Below are 23,676 nucleotides of genomic sequence, written 5' to 3' on the forward strand. Positions count from 1 at the left end.
TTCAGATACCCAACTAATAAAATGCTGGATTATGTGATATTCTTGTTCAAGGGCAAATGTAGATTACCAGTTCTTTGTTAAAGAACAGTAATGAGTACACTCATTTTTGGGCCCACAGTGGGTTATTAAGTATGCAGTTGAAGATCTCACTGAATGGCCATATACTCTTAGTTTTGGAACCCACAGAACTAGTGTTGGCCATCACTGGATTTTCCTTTCTATCAGTTTAGTGATTAAGTGAAATGTAGGCTTATATCAGTGCTTTAGTGACTGGTGAAAGGACTTCATCTAATATATCTTTATATTAGTTATAACCTATTATTAAATTTTAGTAATGATGTATAGAACAAGCCAGTCTGTCGCAGGTGTTACCTCGTCAGGTATATTTTTACTCAAACTCATATTATATACCAGTAGAGCCATAATCCTCACTGTAGAGATGTAGTGCCTTACAAGATCAGTAGTGGTACATGCTTATATGTTTTTAGGTGTCCATAAGTTAATTCTGCAGTGGATTGTCATGAGGAAGGCAAAAGGGGATTTCTGCCCTTTGATTGCTTTTCAAAATAGTTAATCATGGACATCCATTCTATTTTGTTCAGTGTGATATTCCTCTGATCCGTACACCTAACATTTACACACTTTTTTTCTCCAACTGGAAAATGGGAATCCATATCAGGTTCCAGTTATTAGGGTGGTGCATCAAGGAATATGAAGTAGAAATTTACCTTACAATACAACTGCACGTTTAACTACTCAGTAAGGAGAGACAAATGCTGAGTTTTCTCCTTTCATTTCTCCTATAGTTATCTATTTAATTATAAGACTTGAATGTATTTGTGTGTAAGAATAGTTGATGCACTGACATTTGCTGATGACAAGTCATGTTTTGTAAGGAAAAAAAAAAGAATCCATATGAGCAGTTTGCAAAGGGTAATAGTAATACTGGATTGTTTTACAGAATGGAATAACTTCATAATTTGATTCAGTAATGAGAACTACCTCTCTGAACAAAATACACAATATAATTATGAATTAAAATAAATATATCTCATGAAGCGACGTTTTATGTGTAATTTACAATTTAAGTAGTAAATAATTTCAACTTGCACCTGTTTTGTTAATGACTAGTTTATTATAATTGGAAAAGGCTACCTTAAAACTTGTGAAATTTTGGTTTAATATAAATTATGGTAGAAATACAGTGTGCCAAAATACACTTATTGGGTAACAAAATTTATATATTAAAAGGTGAATAATAGATTTATTTTTTTGGATAATTCTATAAATACTCTGTTAATTTTCTGTAACAGAAGTTAGGTTAGAAAAATCAAAATTTGGAAGTTGTAAAGTTTCTATGTATTTTGACTTTAATTAATGGGATTTTTGAAGTTTGCCATTATGTTACACTTACAACTTTTAAACCTAAATATTATGTATAATGTTTTAATGTAACTTGTGCCATTAAAAGTATGTACAACAGTGCTGTGTTGTGATGTAAGATTCAATTTATATAGTTTTCTTTTTTCATATCTAAATTTATAATCTACAGCTGCGAAGATCAACAAAAAACCGAAGGAGACTGAGACGATTAAAGAAGAAACAAGTCTTCAGGCTAATAAAGAAAATCAGAGTAATCGAAGTGGTAAACTACCTGTAAAATTTATAACATTTTGTCTTCAGGCTAGTAAAGAAAATTAAGAGTAATTGCAGTGGTAAACTACCCTTAACATTTATAACAAAATTAAGTGTTAACAGTTTTTGTGTAAAATTATATATTAGTCTTGTGTGTAGAATTATAGAGGTATTGTTTTTCTTTTTAAAGCATTAGATGAGATAGTTCCTGAATTTAAATAAAAGGAAATAGGTATTAATAACCAAACCTAGACATCAATACCTGAGAGAAGTATACAATGGAGATTGCATATGTAATCATAGAAATTAAAAATAGAGAGAAACTATATTTTATGATTTGAAAAATTACTTAAATCAGAAATGACCATTTGACTAACTGAGTTGATTACATTTCTGAAATTGAATCTATGAAAAAAGGGTTATATTACATGAAAACATTTTCTATTTTGTCCAGCAAGTGGACAAAGATGAGTATTATAAATTAACTTGTGATATGATATATAACCCCCCTTTTTTTTTCAGGGTTTGCATTTGATTGGACATCAGAGGATCTTAGTCAGTTAATTAACAACTTGGCAACCTGCTTGCCCAAAATAGACACTGTCCGATATAACACACTTGTGGAGAAACTGGACTGGGACAAGGTGTGCTTTGGCTCATACACTGGTGTGCAGTGTAAGGAGAAATGGATGCAAGTTATGACAAGGGTGAGAAGTAGTATCGTGTAAAACTTGTATGACTTCATCAGGATTGTTATCACGTGTTTATTTTTTATATGAAATTTTATTAGTATTAATCAAGAAATGGAGTGATTGTGTTGGATTGTGAAAAGGTCTTCAGTATATCTATCCACATGAGTGAATATATTAAATCTGCTTCTGTACTATTTCGCCCCCAAGTGGCACAGCAGTATGTCTGTGGATGTACAATGCTAGAAACCTGAGTTTCTATACCCGTGGTAGACAAAACATTGGTAGTCCTTTGTGTAGTTTTGTGTTAAATATAAACAACAACAGTCAGTACTGTTCGGAATGCTTTGGGCCACAGTTTTCTTAAGAATATGAACTTTGCATTTTCCACTTTAGATCTTTGTATGCTAAACTGTTATAGATGTAGTAACCTAAAAACTAGCTATAATATTAGTACAAAAAAAACTGAAGAAAATAAATTACTTTGAAATGCATATATATACATATACATGTATGTTTGTTTTCAGAATCATTGATAAAAATAAGCTGTGATTTTTAAACTACATTACATATTTCTTATAAAGTATAATTTAACAATTGTTATGTATCTTGTCTTTACAGCTGCGTCGCTTTAGAACACTAACTGATATGGTGAATGATGCCAAGGAATGGGTAAAACACCCATGGTCATCATTTTCATCATCTAAGAAACAGGTGAGTTTAACTGAAAAGATAATTGCTTGTGAAGATTGAGAAAAGTATTCTTGATTTTCACTTTCAACCTTCAATCCTATTGCTAGGGATCAAAGGCTATGTCATCGTGTTTGTTGAATTGCATTCAGAGTTTTATTGAATTACTATTTTATGAATTTATGTCAATAAGTTTGGTATCAAACTGTGTATTATTTTTGAAAATGGTCCCTTATATTCACCTACTTGTGTACATAACTAGTTATTCCCCTAGCAGCTTTCCTAGACATTTTCAGGTGTTAGAATGCCATCTTGTTCTTTTAGAACAAGATTTCAAAGAGATAAGTTGTGTGTTTAGTCTGTTTGAAGTTTCATATTTTTAGACATAAATACAGCTAAGTTACTAAGCTTGATAAATTATAGTGGAATTATGTGTTATTAGTTTAGTAATTTATGATTTTTTGGTTATTAAACCATATGTAGAAAACTTGAAAAAATATTTTGTTTCATATCCTCCATTTGTGGAATTTTAAATGGCTTAGCAACTTGTGTCAAGCAGTAATTGAGTACAAAGGTCATAACTAGAAGTGATAATTGTTTGCTTTTATTTCTTTATTGTCCTATGTTTTAAAAAAGTAAGTTTAAGAACTTATTTGTAAATAATATTGTATGTACATATATAAATGTATTATAACTTAAATGTTACTTTATTTTACAAAATAGTGGTCCATTAAAACACAACCGAGATAGGCCACTTTATTGTAATTTGTAGTCATTTTAGAAAGAAAAAAGCATAATTTATGTTTATTTCCTAATTTTCTGTGTTGGTTACAAGGTCGGTCAAATTGACAGACCCATTATTCTTAGGGTAGAGAAAATAACAGACAAAATATAAAGATTTACTGTAAAAAAAGAATTTGAAATGTATTTAGAAGGTTTTAGAGGTCTCACAAATAATATTTTGAGGTTTTTGGAACAAAGAATATTTTTTTAAATCATGGCAAAAAAAATCACTTTGTACTTGGACTAGTAACAAATCAGACTATATTTTCACAATCAAATTTTAAGTGAGAATTGTTCATGAAAATAAGACTTGGAACCATTGCTAAAATACTACTTAATGTCTGCATGTATGTATTATAAAAACTTGTATAAAATGTTTTAGTAATTAAGAGAATATTAATTATCTTTATCAACTTGTAACTACTTTCCAGAAACATCCTGAAATGCCAAAGAAGCCGTTGACTCCTTACTTCAGATATTTTTTGGAAAAACGACAGAAATACAGTCGGGAGCATCCTGATATGTCCATGACAGACCTTGCTAAGCTCTTGTCAAAAAAGTTTCAGCAACTACCGGAGAAGAAAAAGGTAAGAGACAGCATATGTGGTCAAACTATTACATTTCACATTTATTCAACACAAGTGAGTTTCATTAGATGGCATTGTTCACTAAAATCAGTCTGATATTTTATTAAGCTGCTCTAGTGAAGTAAGTTAATAAATGTTGACCAAATAATTATTGATTTTTTTGTTTTTTAGTTAAAATACAAAGAGAGCTATGAGAAAGAAAATGAAATTTACAAACAGGAGCTTGAAAAGTTTAAGTAAGTTCATCTTCCAGTTGAATACTGTATGTAAAATTATTGACATTTTGTTCATTGTTTTACTTCATTATAACAGGTTGGTTACAAATAAAATACTTACACCTCCCCCAAAAAATAACGTTGTTGAAACTAATTTTGGTATAAAAATGCTTATTGGTTATCCTGCTTTGTTTTTTTTTCTTGCATCTAGAAATGCATACTCATAACTGTTCGAGATTTTCCCAAACAGATTTTGACTTAATATTAGGTTTTATTGCCATTACAGAATTAGATTTTGTTGTGCTTTGAGCATTTAAATTTTATGTTGATCTTACAGGAAAGAACATCCAGATCAGTTTCCAGTGACAGATTCGAAACATTCCTCTTCTGGCAATGCAGGGCCAGCAAAACCCCAGACTCCCTTCAACCTGTTCCTTGCTGATCGAATGAAAAGAAATGAATATGCAGGAGTAAGATCTGTGTATTTTATTTTGCATTCAAGAAATCTACAAAATGGGCATTGATTTGTCTGTGAACAAAAGATTTGCAAAAGAAAATACCACTTTTGAAATATCACTAACTCTTTCATTACTCTGGTTATAGATCAACAATTCTGCCAGAGTTAGGTTTATTTTTAGAGACACAGTAAAAGACATAATAACCATTTCATTTAATTCACGTATGAAAATTGAAACCTATTTAACTTTTGGAAGTTTGAAGAGGTAACACCAAGTGTTTACTCGTTGTTAAAGGTCAAAGGAAGCTGATAACTTTGGTAGCCTAGAGTTGGACTGTTAGTATTTATAATTTTGTAAATTCAGTAGAATTTGGAAAAATAAAGTCATGGAGAATGAGGTTAAATGTTTAAAACAAAAGATAAAAGTTCTATGAAAAATCAGGAAACTGAAATGAAGCATTCATATATAGTCTAGTCAGGGGTAGCATATCTCATGATAGGTTACTTAAATTAGGCCTACTGTCTGTCACACTGATTTTATCTTGAGTATTCAGTGTTACTGTATTTTGTGTGCTGTTTTTAATTTTTCTATTCTAGAAACAAGCAAGGGTTTGTGGCTTACAGCACAGTTGTAACTTGCAAGCCATAGGTAAATATGCTTACTGCTTATGTTAGCTACATAACCCTGAGACAAACCATTTTATCACTTTTCCATTACTTGCAATGTCTAACATCCTTCCTTTACTGTAGAATCAGATATTTTACATCAAACTTCAAATGAGTGTCATGGTCTCATGTTATTGTTTAGCTAACCACATGGTTCCATTTTATGTCACTGATATACAGTTTATATAATCAAGCAAAACAATCCAATATGGTGGAGTTGTAGTATAATCCAAACTACATCAATCAGTGTAGATCGTGAATGTATAATGACAGGTTTAGAGTTCAGTGTACGTTACCTATGGAGTGGTTTGCTTGCACTGCATACAAGCTTTGTGCATAACATTACAAGCCTCATTATGTAAGCTAACAACTGCATGATATTAAGTCTTTAGTACATACACTGTATCCAGTAAACTATCAGTACACTATCTCTGGTGGGGGGGGAAGGCTTACGGTACTATCAGAGAAAAAGAAACACAAGGAAAACAAAAACACACAGCAATGCTATGGCAATTTTTTTTTATTGACACACACAAAACGTATATGACATTCTGCTTTTGATATTTACTCTTATATGACCTTGAAAAGTTGGAATGCCAAGAAAAAAAATAAGATAATGTCTGCAATTTGATGTTAATCATTACTTTGATGGATTAGGGTAGTGATTTTTGAAGTGGGTAATAAAGTTGTCGGACAGCTACCCAATGTAAATGCTAGTAATACCTTTTCTTTATGTTGGTACAAAATTCCAAACTTGTGTGGTTAATCAAAAAATTGTCAAGGCTTAACCAAAAGTTGTATGATGTGTGTCTGACATGTGCCCGCAGCAGTTAAAGGGTGAAAATTCTTGTGTACCATGTACTGTAACGATATCTGTCTAGCAGAGGAAAACTATATGTAGAAACAGTGTTGATTTACTGTTGAAACAGAAGAAAGGTAAAAACTAAAGAATATTTTTATAACAGTTTTAGTAAATTAAGGTTCCTAAAACTTGTGTGTGTGCAGTTTCGAAAATTAATATCTTGTGCAGGTTGAGCTTGTTCTATTGTTCAGATAGTTTACGGATATGAACAAAGAAAAAATATTAGACCTCTCCATGTAGAAAACGTATGTTGGAGATTATGACAAGGTAAAAGTACAACATAAACAGCTTTTGTGTATGATAATTGCTAATACTTGTTATATTATAGCTTGAAAAGAAAGATTCCTTGGAGAAAGCTAGAAAACAGTGGAATGCCCTCTCAGATGGCAAGCGAATTAAATGGATAAGAAAAGCAGTCCAGGAAGAACAAAGATTTTCTGTAAGAAAGTTTACATTTATAAGAAAACACTCTCTTAGTAGTCCATTTAATATCTTAATGTTCAGTGGAAATGTTTTGTATTCTGGGTTTTATAACCAAATTTACTGAAATATGTTGTGTAATGAATATCTCAGAAGTATTCAGAGGAAAGAACATAACAGGTTTGGAGAAAACAAAAACAAAATGCAAGATAAAGTAATTGTGTATAACGTATGGTAGCTTGTAACTCTTTGATTATGAGCATTGTGTTTCTATGGTTTTTTTGTTTTTTCACCTAACACGAGTACATCTTTTGTTCAATACCTTATGATACTAGGAGGGTTAACAAGATATCTTGAGTTTCATTGAAAGTTATATCTTATTTTGGTAATTCTAGAATATTACTGTGGAAAGCACAGTATCATCAGTTTTGTTCGGTCTTTAAAGTTAAGTTCTGTGCATTTAGCATATTGTAAGGTTTTTCTGTAATTCACCTGAAATTTTAAAACTTTATCTTATTATTTTTAGGAAAATATTTTGAAAAATATTAAATCCCATTACATGTACAGTAGTTTCAGTTTTCTTTCTTACCACAGAGAACTTTAGGTTTGTATAAAATTTGAAGAATATATATACCAGTATCGCTCAGTGAGAATTGGTGAATCAAACAATAGATTAGGCTTCATATTAACTTTAAGTAGTTCAATTCCATTATTGCTAATAGTTCTTTAATAAAAGAACCTATTTGATATTTCAGTTTCCAAATTTTTTTATTTTTTTTTAATTTCCTTATAGGATGATGTAGCAGGTTACCTTCAGTCTCATCCAGACTTTAAGCCTAACCCAGTTAAGAATGTTTTAAGTAAAGCGGAAAAAGAATTAAAAGATCGTTATGATGGAAAACCTGAACGTCCTCCAAAGTGAGATTTTATTTCCTCTTGACTAGTATCAAATTTTGTACACTGGCTGACTGTTGGAATATTGTTAAGCATTCTGTGTTTGTTTGTTTTTTCAGCATATTTTCTTCTGTCTTCTATCAACATAAAGTGTGTTCCATAAAAACAGAATTGAAAAATTAAACTTTTTTATATCTGGTCTCACTTAAAAAAAGTATAGTTCTTAACTGAATGGTTTTGTTAATATGTAACCCTAACGAAAATATTTGGTAAGTTAACTTTTCCTTAAAACAGAAATTATCTGATGTTGTGTCTTATATATGTAGCTCTGGATATAGCCTTTTTTCCCGAATCATGCTGTGTGAACTTAAAGATATTCCCTCCAAAGAAAAGATGGCAGAAATCTCCAAAAGGTGGAAACTTCTTAGTGATTCCCAACGAGACTTCTACAACAAACAAGCTCAAAAAGTATTTTTCAATAATAGTCTTAGCCTGAATTTATGTTGAATTTTTCCTATTTATTTAGAAGATTATAAAATGTTTAACATGTATATGGTGAATTCAGTTGGGATACTGGATTTCAGTATTATGAAGTCAGAGAGGAAATGGACATTAAATATGAGATCAGGCCATTAACTAATAAAACTTAAAAGAGAAACACATAAGAATGTAGGCTTTCATTTGGTTATTGTAACTTCATAAACATGAATTTATTGTTTAAATTTGAAAGTTTTTGGGAACTTTAAGTACAACAAAGAGAAAAATGAACTTATTTGAACTTGAAACTTTCAGACACCAAGAGCTGTAAAGAGTGTTTAGTACAAGGAGGATAATTATTGTTGATGTCATGTATTTAGTACACCAGTATTCAGGTAGTGCAAGGAGGATAATTATTGTTGATGTCATATATTTAGTACACCAGTATTCAGGTAGTGCAAGGAGGATAATTATTGTTGATGTCATATATTTAGTACACCAGTATTCAGGTAGTACAAGAAGGATAATTATTGTTGATGTCATATATTTGCTACACCAGTATTCAGGTAGTGCAAGGAGGATAATTATTGTTGATGTTATATATTTAGTACACCAGTATTCAGGTAGTGCAAGGAGGATAATTATTGTTGATGTCATATATTTGCTACACCAGTATTCAGGTAGTACAAGAAGGATAATTATTGTTGATGTCATATATTTGCTACACCAGTATTCAGGTAGTGCAAGGAGGATAATTATTGTTGATGTTATATATTTAGTACACCAGTATTCAGGTAGTACAAGAAGGATAATTATTGTTGATGTCATATATTTGCTACACCAGTATTCAGGTAGTGCAAGGAGGATAATTATTGTTGATGTTATATATTTAGTACACCAGTATTCAGGTAGTGCAAGGAGGATAATTATTGTTGATGTCATATATTTGCTACACCAGTATTCAGATAGTACAAGGAGGATAATTATTGTTGATATCATACATTTAGAACAACAGTATTCAGATAGTACAAGGAGGATAATTATTGTTGATATCATACATTTAGAACACCAGTATTCAGATAGTACAAGGAGGATAATTACACTATGTAACAAAAGTTTTACTTTTTCTTGTTCCTGGGCAGAAAGTTTTTTTCTCAATTGCTTATGCCTAAAGTAAATGGAAAATACCTATTTTTCTCTTCAAACTTTGCTTTCGTGACCTGGGAGCATATGACGAAAACATGATGGGAGACTATATTTGGGGGCTGATACATGAAAGTGATTTACATTACAGTAAAAAATCTCGAAAAACTACTCACTTCTAAACATTTTTGTATAACTTTAGTATAAATACATGTAAATCTTGATTCATATGTTGTTTTATTCAGATCTTATGTAAATGAAAATGTGCAAATTTCTCCATTTTTACATAGAAAATAGGTTAATTTATAAATTTCATTATCCCATGTCACAAAAGCAAAGTTTGAAAGGAATAATGACTATTTTCTGTACTTTTACAACATCAGCAATTAAGAAATAACACATACTATCCATGAACAAAATTTGTGTTGGATAGTGTTATTATTGATGCCACATTTAATATGCCATTATTCAAAGAGTACAAGGAAGGAATTAATAACACTCTCTCTATTTGATAGGCCAATGCTAAGTATAAGGAAAAGTATGCAATATACTTGAACAGTTTATCTGAAGAGGAGAGACAAAGAGTGTTATCAGAGAACAAAACCACAAAGAAGAAAAACACAGATACCACACCCAATGGGAACATAATCAAAGGAAAAATGTTAGACTCAGTTTCAGCTTTTGATGACAATGATGACAAGTCAAAGAAACCAACAACTCCTCTTACCTGTTATCAACAAGAAAGATTTCTGTCAGCAAAAGCCAAAAACCCAGAATTGTCAAAATCTGATTTGTTGAAACTATTAAGTAAAGAATTTAAAGAGCTCACTGAAAAGAGAAAGGTAAGTATATTTTATCTTCTTTTATTTATTTACTGTTGATTATTATTAAAGCATAAAGTGCATCCTCTTTTAGCTTTGACACCTATTTCAGTTTTTTTAAGTGAATGATCTTTTCTGAGCAGTTGTTTTTGAGAAGCTGTCTCTCCATTGAGGCCAGTCACTAGTAACATGTATCTTACTATTGTGGATGTAAAATTCACACATGTAACAGCCATGTTATGTGCAAGAACTTTAGTGGATTATAGTGTATCACTTAAATATCATATCCTGAGTTAATCCTTTTGCTGAGGCCAATGCTATTATCTCTTGTTCACTTGCATTCAAAAGTTTATTGAACTACTATTTTATGAATTTATGTCAATACGTTTCAAATCAAATTTTAAATTATAATACAATCTTCAGTATTATACTATTGAGTTAATTTTTTAATTTAAAATTAAATATTAAAAGAACACACCTAAATATAGTTTTTAGTAAGTCATGTACTATGTTGAATTCAGCACTGTTTAAAATTAGATGTTTGTGATGTCAAAATACAGAGTCTATAGTTTTGTTCAAATTAGGAACTCAAATTACTAATATTGGTAAGTGAGAATATAAAATATGAACCTCATATCTTTTTATTTTGTTGAGATATGGATTATGTACTGAATAAAACACAATGGCCCAGTTCATCTCCATTTTTGAGAACAGTCCTTTATGTACACTTACTTTAATATGTGATGTGAATAACCAATCTACAGCTTAGAATGGCACAAGGGGATTTGTCATCATTTTAATCTGTGAAAAGGTTACAATGTTTTTTCAAACCAAGATTTTAAGGATGCAGGTTGTGTCTTTAGTCTGCTCGAAGTTTTATATTTTTTTAAATTCAAATACAACTTAGTTACTGAGTTTAATAAATTATAGTGGAGTTCTCTGGTATCAGTATAGTTATTTTTGATTTTTTGGTTATTCAACTATATATATAACCTAAAAATACGTGCAAAATTTTAAAAGGCTGAAATAACTTATGTCCAGCAACAACCAAGTACAAAGGTTGTAGTGAGAAGAGATAATTATTTGCTTTACTTCTTGATTTATTGTTCTATACTTTAAATAAGTTTAATAATTTATTTCTAAATAGTAATAATCTATATACATATATGTAATGCACAATTATTGAAATGTGACAAAATATTACAAAATACTGGTCCACTAAAACACAGCCAAGACAGGGAAGACTAAAGGTCAGTTTTATATTATTGGATACATAACACAAGTGCACGTACACAACATTACTGCAAGTTATGAAATTTTAGCTAGGTATGACCGGAAGGTCAATATAATAAAAAGTAATAAATATACAGATAAATATATAGCTTTATAAGACTTAAGCTGCTTAGACTAAACATTTCTATTTTTGTATTGTGATATGTAGTCATTCAAGCATGAAAAAGGTGTAATTTATATTTATTTCCTAATTTTTTATGATGGTTATGAAGCTGGTCATATGACAGACCTCACATAGTTAGAGTATAGAAAATAACATAAAATATAAAGTCTTACTGAAAACAAATGTTTGAAATGTGTTTAGGAGGTTCTAGAGATTACGCAAATGATATTTGAGATTTTTGGATGAAGAATAGTGTTTTAATCACTTTGCACTCAGACTAGTAACAAAAAATGGTCTATTTTCATAAACAATTCTTTTGTAAAAATATTTCATTAGAAACTTGATTTTTGGTATACAAAATGCATGTAATTGTTACTAAAAAGTCCCATTTTTTAATATATGCATTCTGCATAAAAAATTATAGTTCAAATACTTAATATGTGCAAATGTGTAGATGAATTCATATATTATACTGAGCCCATAGCAAAAGGGTTAATTCATGTTCTCTTTGATGACCATGTGCCTTTAGAATAACCTATTAGTGTAATTTCTTTTGTAAAAGAGTTCTATCGTGAGAGCATTAGGTCTAGAGCACGCCACTTCTCGGTGCATTCTTTCTATAATTTATATAGTTTATGAATGTGATGGTTTTCCAGTTCTTGTGACATATTCATTTGAGTGAAGCATAACACAATGAGCTGGAGAGGGGGAAAGTTATTAAGACATATTAATCAAGCCAACCAGATGCATGTGACTTATATTTCTTTTCCAAAAAAAATATCCTTTTTGGTTATGTTACATTTTTGTCAGTGACCTTTGTGTTTATGGATTTTCTCCTGTTGCAAGCTACTGTACTTTAGTTACTATAATTATAGTATGACTTGTTAATAATCTCTCTCTGAATGGTCCTGGTGCACCATATTCCTTTGTTTTCCAATATCCTTAAGTACAAGTAAATTTTAAATTGCCAATCTGATCACATTTTTAGAACCATAAGGTATGATTGTTTTGCATCAGAAGGGGCATTACCTACCATACCCAAAAACAGTGACTTTACAGTGTCATCAAACTACCTAATAATTGCCAAAAATGTTAAATGTAAATCTGAAACAATCTGTCCTACTGTAGTTTTATATTGGCTTTGTTGCCATGTGACTTGCTGATATGCATTTCCAAAATCATGTAATACAAGTTACTCAACCTGTTGTATTACGAACAGTACTATTAATAGTTTCTTATACCCTCATTAGAGATTCCATATGGCATCTGATGACTCATGGAATTTTACCTCATTCTGTTTTTTTGAGTAACTTTCATCAGCAGAAACTTTTGTCTCTATATGTTTGTCGTGGTAAATTTTGGTTCTGAAAGTCATGAGTACATTTAGAATACTATTTCTGAGAATTGTATTGTTGCTAATACTTCTTAATACAGACATTAAGGTGATATGGCATCGTTTATTGATGGATGTCTAAACACAGTGTAAACTGTCGCAATATGGCTGTATGCAGGTATAGTTTATTCATTTTTTTTAATACAGAGGAGATCATTTATTCAAGTTTTCTTGATTATTTTCAGTACTCTTTCTTTTTAAATTTTGTATTTGCTAAACAGAAAGGAGAAGAAGAGACCAGCTTCTTGCTTTCTGTTAAGTCAGCTATAACTTTACAACAGATTTATTAATTCCATGAGTGCTGGCAAAGTCATTTTGACTAACCTTGTTTTTGTGAAACTATACATACTGTGACTCTGCAAGCTTTTAGTAAATAACACAAGTCTGTTGCACACAAAAAATAAGATATTTTTAATAAAGTATTTTCTTTTTATTAAAGATTTATCTATGAAGTTATGAAACCTTTACAGAGTCAACCTGAGTAAAGGTTAATTTTCATGCTAAGAATAAAAATTATTCTTTTCACCTTACAGGTTTCCTATTTTATTTGTATAATCTCTATAACTTATTAAATGCATATTAAAAGTATTTATTAGTAAAACTTTCTATTCTATCCAGAAAGAACAAGCTGCTTTTTCTGTTGATTATATATAATCCAATAGTAAATGTCTGAGAGAGAATTGACATTTTTTAAATGACAGGATGAGATAGGTGAGGCATGACATGTTGATTTGATGTTTCTGCTTATATCCTTTAGTCTGTAAGTTTATATGGTGGTTTAGAAATATCTATAGTGTAAGTATTGGTGACTTCACTCAGAACATCTTGTAGAGGTGGAAATAAAATAAAAAATAAAAGTGTTATTTAATAAAGGTGAAGATTTACAAGTTATTTAAATATTACCTTTTGAACTAGAGAAACTAAAACATACATAATATTAAAATTAAAATTTAAATGATGTCAAATGTATTGGTATCCATTGATAATTAAATAATTGTGACCAAAAAAAAAAGTCTTGACATGCAGTATGATCCATCCATTGTCTTAAGGTTAATCCATATTTAATAATTATATATTTAGTACATTATATTATGAAATACATTAAATCTTGAAGACTTCAACTTTTGTTCTTTTGTTGTTGTTCTTCAGGAGAAATATAAACGAATGGCAGAAGAAGCCAAGAAACAATCAATTGAAACAAATGGGATAAAGGGGTAAGTATTGTGAAAAATATTTTGATTTTAAAAATGTTGAGTTTAAATTAGTTGAATTTAGAACTGTACGTCTTATCAGTTCTTATTAATCAGAAAAGATTAGTAGCTCCTATTTCTATATTTCAGAAAAAGTTCACAATTTCTGAAAAGAAATAATTTGATCAGATTTTAGCATTGCTTACAAGATATGTTAAGTGGACATGTTTCAGTGCAAGTTAAAGGTGTTGATAACAGCTAGAGATTTTACAGGAAAGTAGTATTTGTTTTATAGAAGTTCAGATGCAAATTGTAAAGTATAAGCAGTTAATGCTTCAATGTCATTTCCATTACATTATGAAAACCACATTTATTCTTGTTTTTTCTTCTTAAGTGTATGTACTTGTGCCTTTAGTTTCAAAATGCAGCTAATAACAGTAATTAAAATTGATATCTAAAAGTATTTTATTAAATTTTATGTAAAGTATGGGTGTGTGTGTGTGTTTTCTTACAGCAAAGCCACATCAGGCTATCTGCTGAACTCACCGAGGGGTATCGAAGCCCTGATTTTAGCATTGTAAATCCATAGACTTACCGTTGTACTAGTGGGGGCGTGTCTGTATTAGATATTTTGCACAATAAAAGTAATGCATTGTTATTCATATTGCAAGTTTTTACTTTTGAAGTATTTAGGGATGCTTTACTGTTCTTTTAAGTAGAACCTTGATCACAGTTAAATCAATCAGTCTTTAATGGTTTTTCAATAGTAAGACAACAGATTTAAATTTTATATTTGTACACTAAAAAAAGATCTACTTAAGAATGTAGAATTTTGTCCATAATTTTTTTTTAATAAATCACTTGCATTTTCTTTTCTTGTAGAATTACTCTGAGGAATCATATTGTTAAAACTCTTGTAAATTACCTTAATGGAACACAAAAATAATAACAAGTATCAATATAATAATTATTTTCTTATCAGAAAGGAGGCTGGACTGGAATGTCCCGTCTCAAGGAAAGGCTTATTCAAAGGTGAACCAAAGAAACCTCCACAGTAAGCAATTTTGATTATTACTTTGACAATTAACACACAAAAATTCATTAAACATAAAATAGCCTTTTTTTTCATTATTAATCTGATGTAACATTTTCCTTTTGATTAATTAATAAATTAATTTATTGATAGCATTATTCATTAAGAAATGTTCCAGCATGATGTAACAAGATATAAATTACAATGTCCTAATAAAGTATATAATCATTTTCTTCACACACAAAAAAGATTTATTTTGACAGATTTTGGAGCCTGTTTGTTCAGTCATCTTTCTTTTAATGAATGTGTAATTAGCAAAAATTACTTTCTGACGTGGAGGTTAGTATGTCAACTTACAACTCGTATGGTGAAGGATTCAAGATATATTGGCATTGAACATACATTCTACTGTTTCAGCTTTGGGATGCTGTAATGGTGAGAGTAAATCATGTTATTTTTTATTCAAAGAACTGGACAAAACTATTGTGTTGATGGCAGTGGGTGTAGCTGATTGGCTGTCTTGTCTTTAGTCTTTTAGTGCTGGCTTTACCTGAATCCTAGAGGTCTGTGAGCTTAACTGTTTGGCCCCTATGCACATAAGGTGCTGTTTTCAGGTTAAAAATTCCAAGTTTTATCTAGCTTTATAATTTTTGTTTATTGTCTTTTTTTTTTTTATCACAATTTTCTATTGTCTCTGACCACTTAGCTGATTTTTGCCTGACTGTGTAGTTTATTTTCTAACATGTAGACTGTTCCCTTCATTTTCTGTTTATTTTATGATCTACTTACCTTACTTAGCTAATGTCCTACTGTAAAAGTAGCATTTACAACTCTTTGGTCTCCTTTGTTAGTTTTTAATGATTTCATGATCTAACATTTGTTAACATTCTTTAATAATATGTTTATCATTTCTCTTCTCTCTTTAGGAGTGGATATGGAGTCTTCTCCTCAGAAATGCTCAGCATTCTGACAGAAGTGGATCCTAAAAATAGAATGGCAGAAATTGCCAAGCGTTGGAAGGCCATGTTAAACAGAGACAGAGACAAATACAAAAAGCGAGCTCAGGATTTAATGCAGAAGTATAATAAAGAGCTTCAGAAGTTTTTGGCTGTGAGTTATTATTTTTATTAATTAATTTCTATAGAACCAACATAAAAATAATTTATATTGTAAAAAGTATTTTGTGGTAAATTGAACTGAATCTGAGTATTATGTTATTTATGTTATTTTAGTTATTTTGTTTAAAAGAGTATATTATATATAAATCAACTGATAGTATAAAACATGCATGCTCTAGTGAAATATGCTATGCCATATATTACATTATCATAATTGTTCAATGGACCTGACAGGAAGAGTTTAAATAGTTGCACTGGACATGACTGAAATGCCAGAACAAATATACCTAGCACAACTGAACCTCCCAGTGAAATGTAAGAAATCTCTGAATTATTAAAGTAAATCTGTAAAACACGAAATAAACCACTAAAATGGTGCACCAAATTTGACTGAACTACCAATCTAACTTTACACTGGTGGTGTAAGTTAAGCAAACAAGGACATAAATCTTTCATTTCTTCCAGCTTTTTATTGATTAGAGCAACTGATTTTGAATGTGAATTAATTAATTGCAAATTTCAGATTTTACTAAATTACACATGATAGGTTGAACTCATCACAAATTTTAGGCATAACAAAAATATGTAAATTATCATCCTCCCAAAAGAGAATAATTCCCACCCTTTTGCTTTCTAGTGAATTTCTAGTGAAAGGTTTTAAAAATTGCTTTTGTGTGTATATAAGTTTTCAATGTCTTTCTTTTGTATTGCAATGCTAGGATAACATGCATGCTCATTACTATTGTAGTCAAAATGTTTGTTCAACTGAAGTTTGTAGGCCTATACAGTTTCACCTCTAGACCATGTTTGTATGATTTATAGAGAAGTCAGCTCCTTCAGTGATTAAAATAAGTTATCAAATAACATGCACTGATGAATGTTGACCAGTTAAATCTAATTGGAAACAAAACTTTCTGATAAAGAATGAAGACATAGAATTTCTATTTTTTATTGTGTATCAAAATGTTAAACGAATGATACAAGTAGTAATTGTAATTTTATAATTTTTTTTTTGCTTATACTGGGTTTCATGCAACCTGGTTGCACATTTTTACTGTGAAAATGAACATTATCAATAATACTTATCTGGTCCTGGGAAGGTTAAGAAAATTCCAGTGTGATATGTTACCTAATCTCATGTAATAGCTTTTTTTTTCATTCAGTGTTGCCCTCTATACATTATATATGCAACTTTTTTTGCTTCCCACTAGCCTTGAAACCCTCACCAACCTCACATTTAATATTCTTCTTATGCAGCTTTTCCCTCTACACATATTAACCCAATCTTCATATTCAGTTTAGCACGGCAGTGTCAAGATGTGTTCAGAAATCTTTTCCCAAGAAATTTTTTGAGTTATTTCTTAAATAACTTAATTGTTTTTCATTTTATTTCAACAGTTGTAATGTAACTGTTTATTGTTTTTGAACTTGATTCCAGTTGAACATGTATTCTGGATTTCATACTACTTCTGTAGTAGCAACCTTTACAGCAATGTCTCAGACTACAGGCCCTGGATTTTTGACTGAGTAGGCCACAGTTTTTCAACAAAAGTTAGTATAGGTATTACATATTTAGATTGCCATCAGTTAGTCATTTTGACATGAACGAGGTTTGAATCTGATCCTTTTCAGAGTTTACCCAATGTCCAATTGCTCTTCCTCTGTTGGACCTGTACTATACTCAGCTATTTTTCATCATCTGTCTGCAGATATCCACAGCTCTCCAGTAGACTTTGGGTGGACACTGGTTCTCTTGTATTTTCTTAATTCCAACATGACTACTCTGTTATTGGAATCTTTGGTTAAGACATTTTGTTAGGTCATGGGCACCTACTCACGTCTTACTTAAGTGCAAACAATGTTGTTGTTTTGTTTTTGTTTTGTTTTTTTGGGGGGGTACATGGGTTTTCACAGAGGCCCTTATACCCATTGGTCAGTGGGTACTGCATGATTATTGGAACCATGCTTGTGATCCCCTGGACTCCAGTATCTATCTTTTTGTTTTCACTCATTTCAAGTCATTTTATTAAGATACATTTACAAAAACAATTCAACAGTAGGTGTAACTCTTCCATCTTCATGGTCCAAGCTACATCTGTTTACAAATGTTTTCTTTTGTAGTTTTGGAAGTAAGTATGAATTATGTTATTGTTCATTGAGATGATAATACACCTAGACATTATCCATTGGGTTTTATATAATTTCCTCCATTATAAGGAAAATGGGTTATACTTCATTCTGTCAATCAACTATTGTCTTGTACATCAATTACCAGTGTGGCACCCATTCACATGCTACATTTTTTCCAAACATTAAAACTCTTGAAACAGGGATAGGACAGATATCAGGTTTATGGAAGTTTCAAGGCCATAGGTAAACAAAAGGTTTGTGCCTATAAAGGGCAACAATGAATGAGAAAAGTTATTATGTGAGAAGAGGGAAAGTATCTACTGGAAATATATTTTCAGTGTAGGAAATTGTTAACTTCTGATTCTTAACTATTTTTAGGAGTTTAAAAAAAATATATGTCAATTGTTATTTAAATATCTTTCTTTTGTTCTTATAGGGACTTTCTCCTGAGGACCGAGAGATATATAATCAGGTCCGTTCCAAGAAAAGAAAGGCTGATAATAAAACTGCTCAATCAACCAAAACTGCAAAACAACAGGCTGAAAAGGTAAGCTTGTTTTAAAGGTAAATAATGTTTAAGATGCCAAGTTATGTTTATCAGCATTAGAATATGCATAGTATATTGTTGTCTGAGATAATGATATTTAAGTTACTTACTACTTGAGGGTGGTTTTATTGTAATAGTTTTTATAATTTCCTGGTACTTCATTTTATTTAATTAGCTTTAATGTTGAGCTGGACATTAATGATATTTGCTAATCAATTAATTGATGGTTTATTAATCAATTTGTAGAGTGATCTTGACCAAATGGTATGAAAAGAAATAAAAATGGAAGAGCAAAAGTTTTTAATTGTTATGAACCACAAATATTACATTAATTTTCATATTTTCACCTAGTTTTTTTGTCTTTAAATTAATTAAGTGATTTTTAAATTATTTTTCATTTCATATGATTGATACCTTCCAGAAGTTGCAATTTGCAGAAAGCTTATTTTTTGCCAAAATACTAATGTTGGCCAAACTTTTAACATACATTTTTTTGAAAGAAACCTTGGATGTTTTCTTCTTGGCAATTGAATCACTAATGTTATCTAGAGATGATCATGAGGTCACTATTTTGGTTGTTTTCAAAATATGAAAGTATGTCATAATTCCCTACTTATCTTGTATAAATTAAATAAATTGGCAATTAAATAATGAAAACATGTTTCAGTGTCACCAGTAAATGTAATACTGTTTTTATTTAAAACATTTCATGATTGCAATTACACATAATTAAGTAGCCAGTTAGGTGAGTTTATATTATTTGAATAAAACAAACTTGAATGTAATATTAAGTAAATAAGTAAGTCATCAGAATATTTTGCAGATATGTACCATATTCACTGAACAGTATAATGAATATGATTTCAAAGGGGTTAACACAATAAAAAAAATGTAACTAAAAAAAAAAGTATATCCATAGTATCATATTTGAAGTACCTTTCACTATGACAAAAGCCTAGAATCACTGTGATAATGAACTTTACAAGATGCTGGAAGGTATTTTGTTTGATTCATATCTTCTGTCATTGAGTACTTACTAACATTAATTCAAAAATGTTGGCAGAAGACTGTGGTAACATGAGCAACATTCACGCTAATCCAGGGGGTTCTCAATCAGAGAGGCAGCAATTGTTCTGTCCAAGAAAGATGACAAATTATTGTCATGACTTCTAAACCATGTTAGAATAATACAAGTGTTGCATATTGTTGTATTATTATATCTTGAAGAAAATTGTTTCCATAGCAATGGACTGGTATTACTGTCAAATAATCATGATAACCAACAGTTTTGAGGTTTGGTAGAGTAGTAAAAGGATACAACCTCTCTCATTACATTAACTTGTGTTTTTTCCTACTTTTTCACTTTACTGTCAGTACAAAATACTGAGAAGCGTGATCAGGCCACATTGTGTGTTTTCTAAGCATCACTTGTGTTATGCTGTCCTTTCTGTTATAGTTTTCATGTAGTTTCTTTTACGTGGTATGCCTACTTTGGAAAAAATAATAATATAGAATGAAAACTACTTTACTCTTGGAGTTATTAGTCCAATAATGTTTACTTTAGTTATTCAATCATCTGTGGCTGTCAGGCATAGTTTTTAAAAATATTTTAATTTCCACATTAGGACCATGACTTTTTGTAGGTCTCATTATGGATGGCTCTACTACCCCTAGTTGATACATACTTTTTTATTTTCAGTGTTATTTAGTGACACAGGTATCTCTATTTTGGAATTTCTAAATCCTTGTGAAATTTTATGTTAAAATATAGTTCTGATATATGCAATTTTGCTACAACATTGTATTGGTTGTGATTATTGTATGATTCAATGATTTGCATGTTCAAAGTTGTTTTAATATAACTAATTCTTTGTAGTATGTTTTAGCACAACATGTTTACCTGTCTTCTTACATGATCAGTTTATTTTGAACATGCAGATAAATGGAGCATTTTAGTAGAACTGACAATTAACTTTATTTTAAACATAGGTAATGAGAAAAATACACTTTTAATAGTTATAAATTACAGCTTAATTTATCATGTCAATTATAGACAGTTTCAAATGTAAAGGAAGAAAGTGAATCTGAAAGTTCAGATGAGGAGGAATCTTCATCTGAAGATGATAATGATGATGGTGATAACCAGGAAGAGCAATCTGGAGATTCTGATGGTGAATCTGAATCAGGTTCAGAGGAATCAGGGAGTGAATCTGACGATGATGATGACGATGACGATGATGATTCAGATGATGATGATGAAGATAAGAAAAAGGTAAGCTTGTACTGTAACTATAATAAAATATATAGATTTATAAATATTTTTGTTTGTTCATTAAAACTTGTTAATTAAATAAAGAATGTACATTGTGACAAACTATAAACTCCAGACAAGTGTGGTTCATAAACTGTCTAATGGTAGTATTGTCCACCTCACCACATTTGTCCAAAACAGTTTACAAAAACTAAGTAAAACATAGATATATAGCATCTGCCTCTTATTATACTTCACTGTAAAATTGTTAGTTTCATAATTGGATTCACTATTATTTGTTGAGTTTCTTTAATTCGTAAGTACACTAGTTGTAGAAAAAGACCCAAATTTGGCAATCCTTTTTTCAGTAGTGATATCTTAAAACTGTTTTATCTGTGGCTGTTTTTCTCTGTTTATGTCTCTCATATAATAATTTTTGTAAGGCCTCGAGTGTAATGAGATTATATGACCATTGTATTTGGTGTGTAATTTCCATGTGACAACGTAATCAGTCTCAATTTTCAGACCTTGTAATATCAGGATCATTGTTACCAGATGTGTAAGTTGTGACTTATTTCTTTTGCTTTTCTGAATATTAACATGTCAGAAGACTTTGTAAAGTTTAGAAGTGCATCTGTTGCTGTTATTTCACAAGAAATTAAAATGTTAAATGGATGTCAGTGGTGGGATTGCATTATGCAATCAAATGCTGTTGTTTTAGCTGTTTTTACATAGTGTAAGGACTGCATAACATTAAATGTTACTGCATAATCAACATGCAACTTTTTATATCTGTATTATCAGCAGTTTTATGGTGCATAATTTTAAATCATTGGCAATTTTTTTGTTTTATTTTTGTCACATAAAACTTTGGGGACTGTTCGTGTTAAACACTTACTGAATGAACCAACATTTTTAAACTGAAAAAAAATTGTCCAGATTTTATCATATTTCAGAGATATACACAGTTAAAGTGAAACAATGGTAGAACTGAAAAATTTATATTTTCTGGGCAATTACAAAGGGCAAGCGAAATGTTCTGTTGCAAAAACAGAACACAATTATTGATTCTCAATGGGCAAAAGCATCAGTGAAATCCATATAAACTAATAGCTACTTATTATAACGCATGCAGTTTAGGTGAGAACTACATGCCAGAGCATACCACTGAGAAAAACACAGTTTAACTGTTCCTTTACGACATCAGTGTACACTATGGTAAACATTCCTTACAAAAAGTTTGATGGTGCTATTAATCATTTTAATGAATTTCTCTTTGCTAGAAAATACTATGTTCAACAAATAAGGTTACAAACAGGAAGTACATATAAATATATATATATATATATATATATATATATGCAAGTAAACACCATTTATTTCTAAGAAATTCTAGAAACATTAAGGAACTTAATAATCTTTGAAAAAAAATTATTTGACTTTTCAAGTAACAGTTATCGTTTTCAACTTCTAATTGTGTTTAATTAATACACATCTTAACAAAATATAACAATGTAAGCCAGTAAAGGGTGCTCAGCTTTATCATACTAAGTAGTAATAAATTCTTTTGTTAAGCTTTTGACCTACAAGATGTTTTTATTATTATTATCACTAGGACTTTACTATTGCTTACATTTTTTGTAGTGTTATGTGGGTGAACATTATACCAAATTAAATTTTATTTTAGGTAAAAATCCATAACTTTCAGCTGTAACTGTTCATATTTCATTATTTGATATTAGCACAGTGATTATAAATTTTCTTTTTTACTGCATAATAACCAAAAAATAAATATTCAGCCATATTATACACAAAAGCAGAAAACCAAGTGTCTGAATTAGCTTTTCTACTGTTCATAGATGGTATATTTAATTTGTAAATATAGGTCTAGTCTAATTTGTATTCAGTATGTATGTTTCTGATCTGTTTTACTAGTGCATCTTAAATATAAAAATGAGCTGTTTAAAGTTCTACAGACATTGATGGCAATTATATCATGCACAGCTTCCAGTATAAGTACTTCTTATTTTCATACATGCATACAAGTGTACATAAGATGTTTAAGGATTTAAAAAAAAACCAGAAAGGCCTAGAAATAATTTAATGTTAACTGATAAAAACAAATTGGCTTGTTTAACGTTCTAAAGAAAAACTTAAAAGACTTGGATTTTATTCACTACCTTATAAAATTCTGCCACCAGAAACAAGCGTAGTCTCTATGAATAAGTGGTTGCAGCTCATAAAACCTTTTTTACAAGAACAAGTGAGGGTGATTTATT

General features: G+C 30.2%; 1 protein-coding gene across 2 annotated transcripts in view; it reads left to right on the forward strand.

Moving 5' to 3' along the window:
- The window catches only part of LOC143252585 (nucleolar transcription factor 1-A-like), a 38,608-nt gene that overhangs the window by 13,433 nt on the left and 1,499 nt on the right, over nt 1-23,676 (forward strand). For both annotated transcript variants that reach the window (XM_076504940.1, XM_076504939.1), the window contains exons 2-16: nt 1,553-1,645; nt 2,158-2,342; nt 2,946-3,038; nt 4,229-4,384; nt 4,556-4,620; nt 4,937-5,069; nt 6,913-7,023; nt 7,798-7,922; nt 8,225-8,366; nt 10,034-10,360; nt 14,278-14,342; nt 15,301-15,372; nt 16,278-16,461; nt 19,036-19,146; nt 21,200-21,418. In XM_076504940.1, coding sequence (XP_076361055.1) covers nt 2,325-2,342; nt 2,946-3,038; nt 4,229-4,384; nt 4,556-4,620; nt 4,937-5,069; nt 6,913-7,023; nt 7,798-7,922; nt 8,225-8,366; nt 10,034-10,360; nt 14,278-14,342; nt 15,301-15,372; nt 16,278-16,461; nt 19,036-19,146; nt 21,200-21,418 — 1,821 coding nt within the window. In that variant the 5' untranslated portion in view covers nt 1,553-1,645; nt 2,158-2,324. The remainder of the gene's footprint in view (nt 1-1,552; nt 1,646-2,157; nt 2,343-2,945; nt 3,039-4,228; nt 4,385-4,555; nt 4,621-4,936; nt 5,070-6,912; nt 7,024-7,797; nt 7,923-8,224; nt 8,367-10,033; nt 10,361-14,277; nt 14,343-15,300; nt 15,373-16,277; nt 16,462-19,035; nt 19,147-21,199; nt 21,419-23,676) is intronic.

The sequence above is a fragment of the Tachypleus tridentatus genome, chromosome 6 (genome assembly GCF_004210375.1).
Source record: "Tachypleus tridentatus isolate NWPU-2018 chromosome 6, ASM421037v1, whole genome shotgun sequence".
Taxonomy (NCBI): domain Eukaryota; kingdom Metazoa; phylum Arthropoda; class Merostomata; order Xiphosura; family Limulidae; genus Tachypleus; species Tachypleus tridentatus.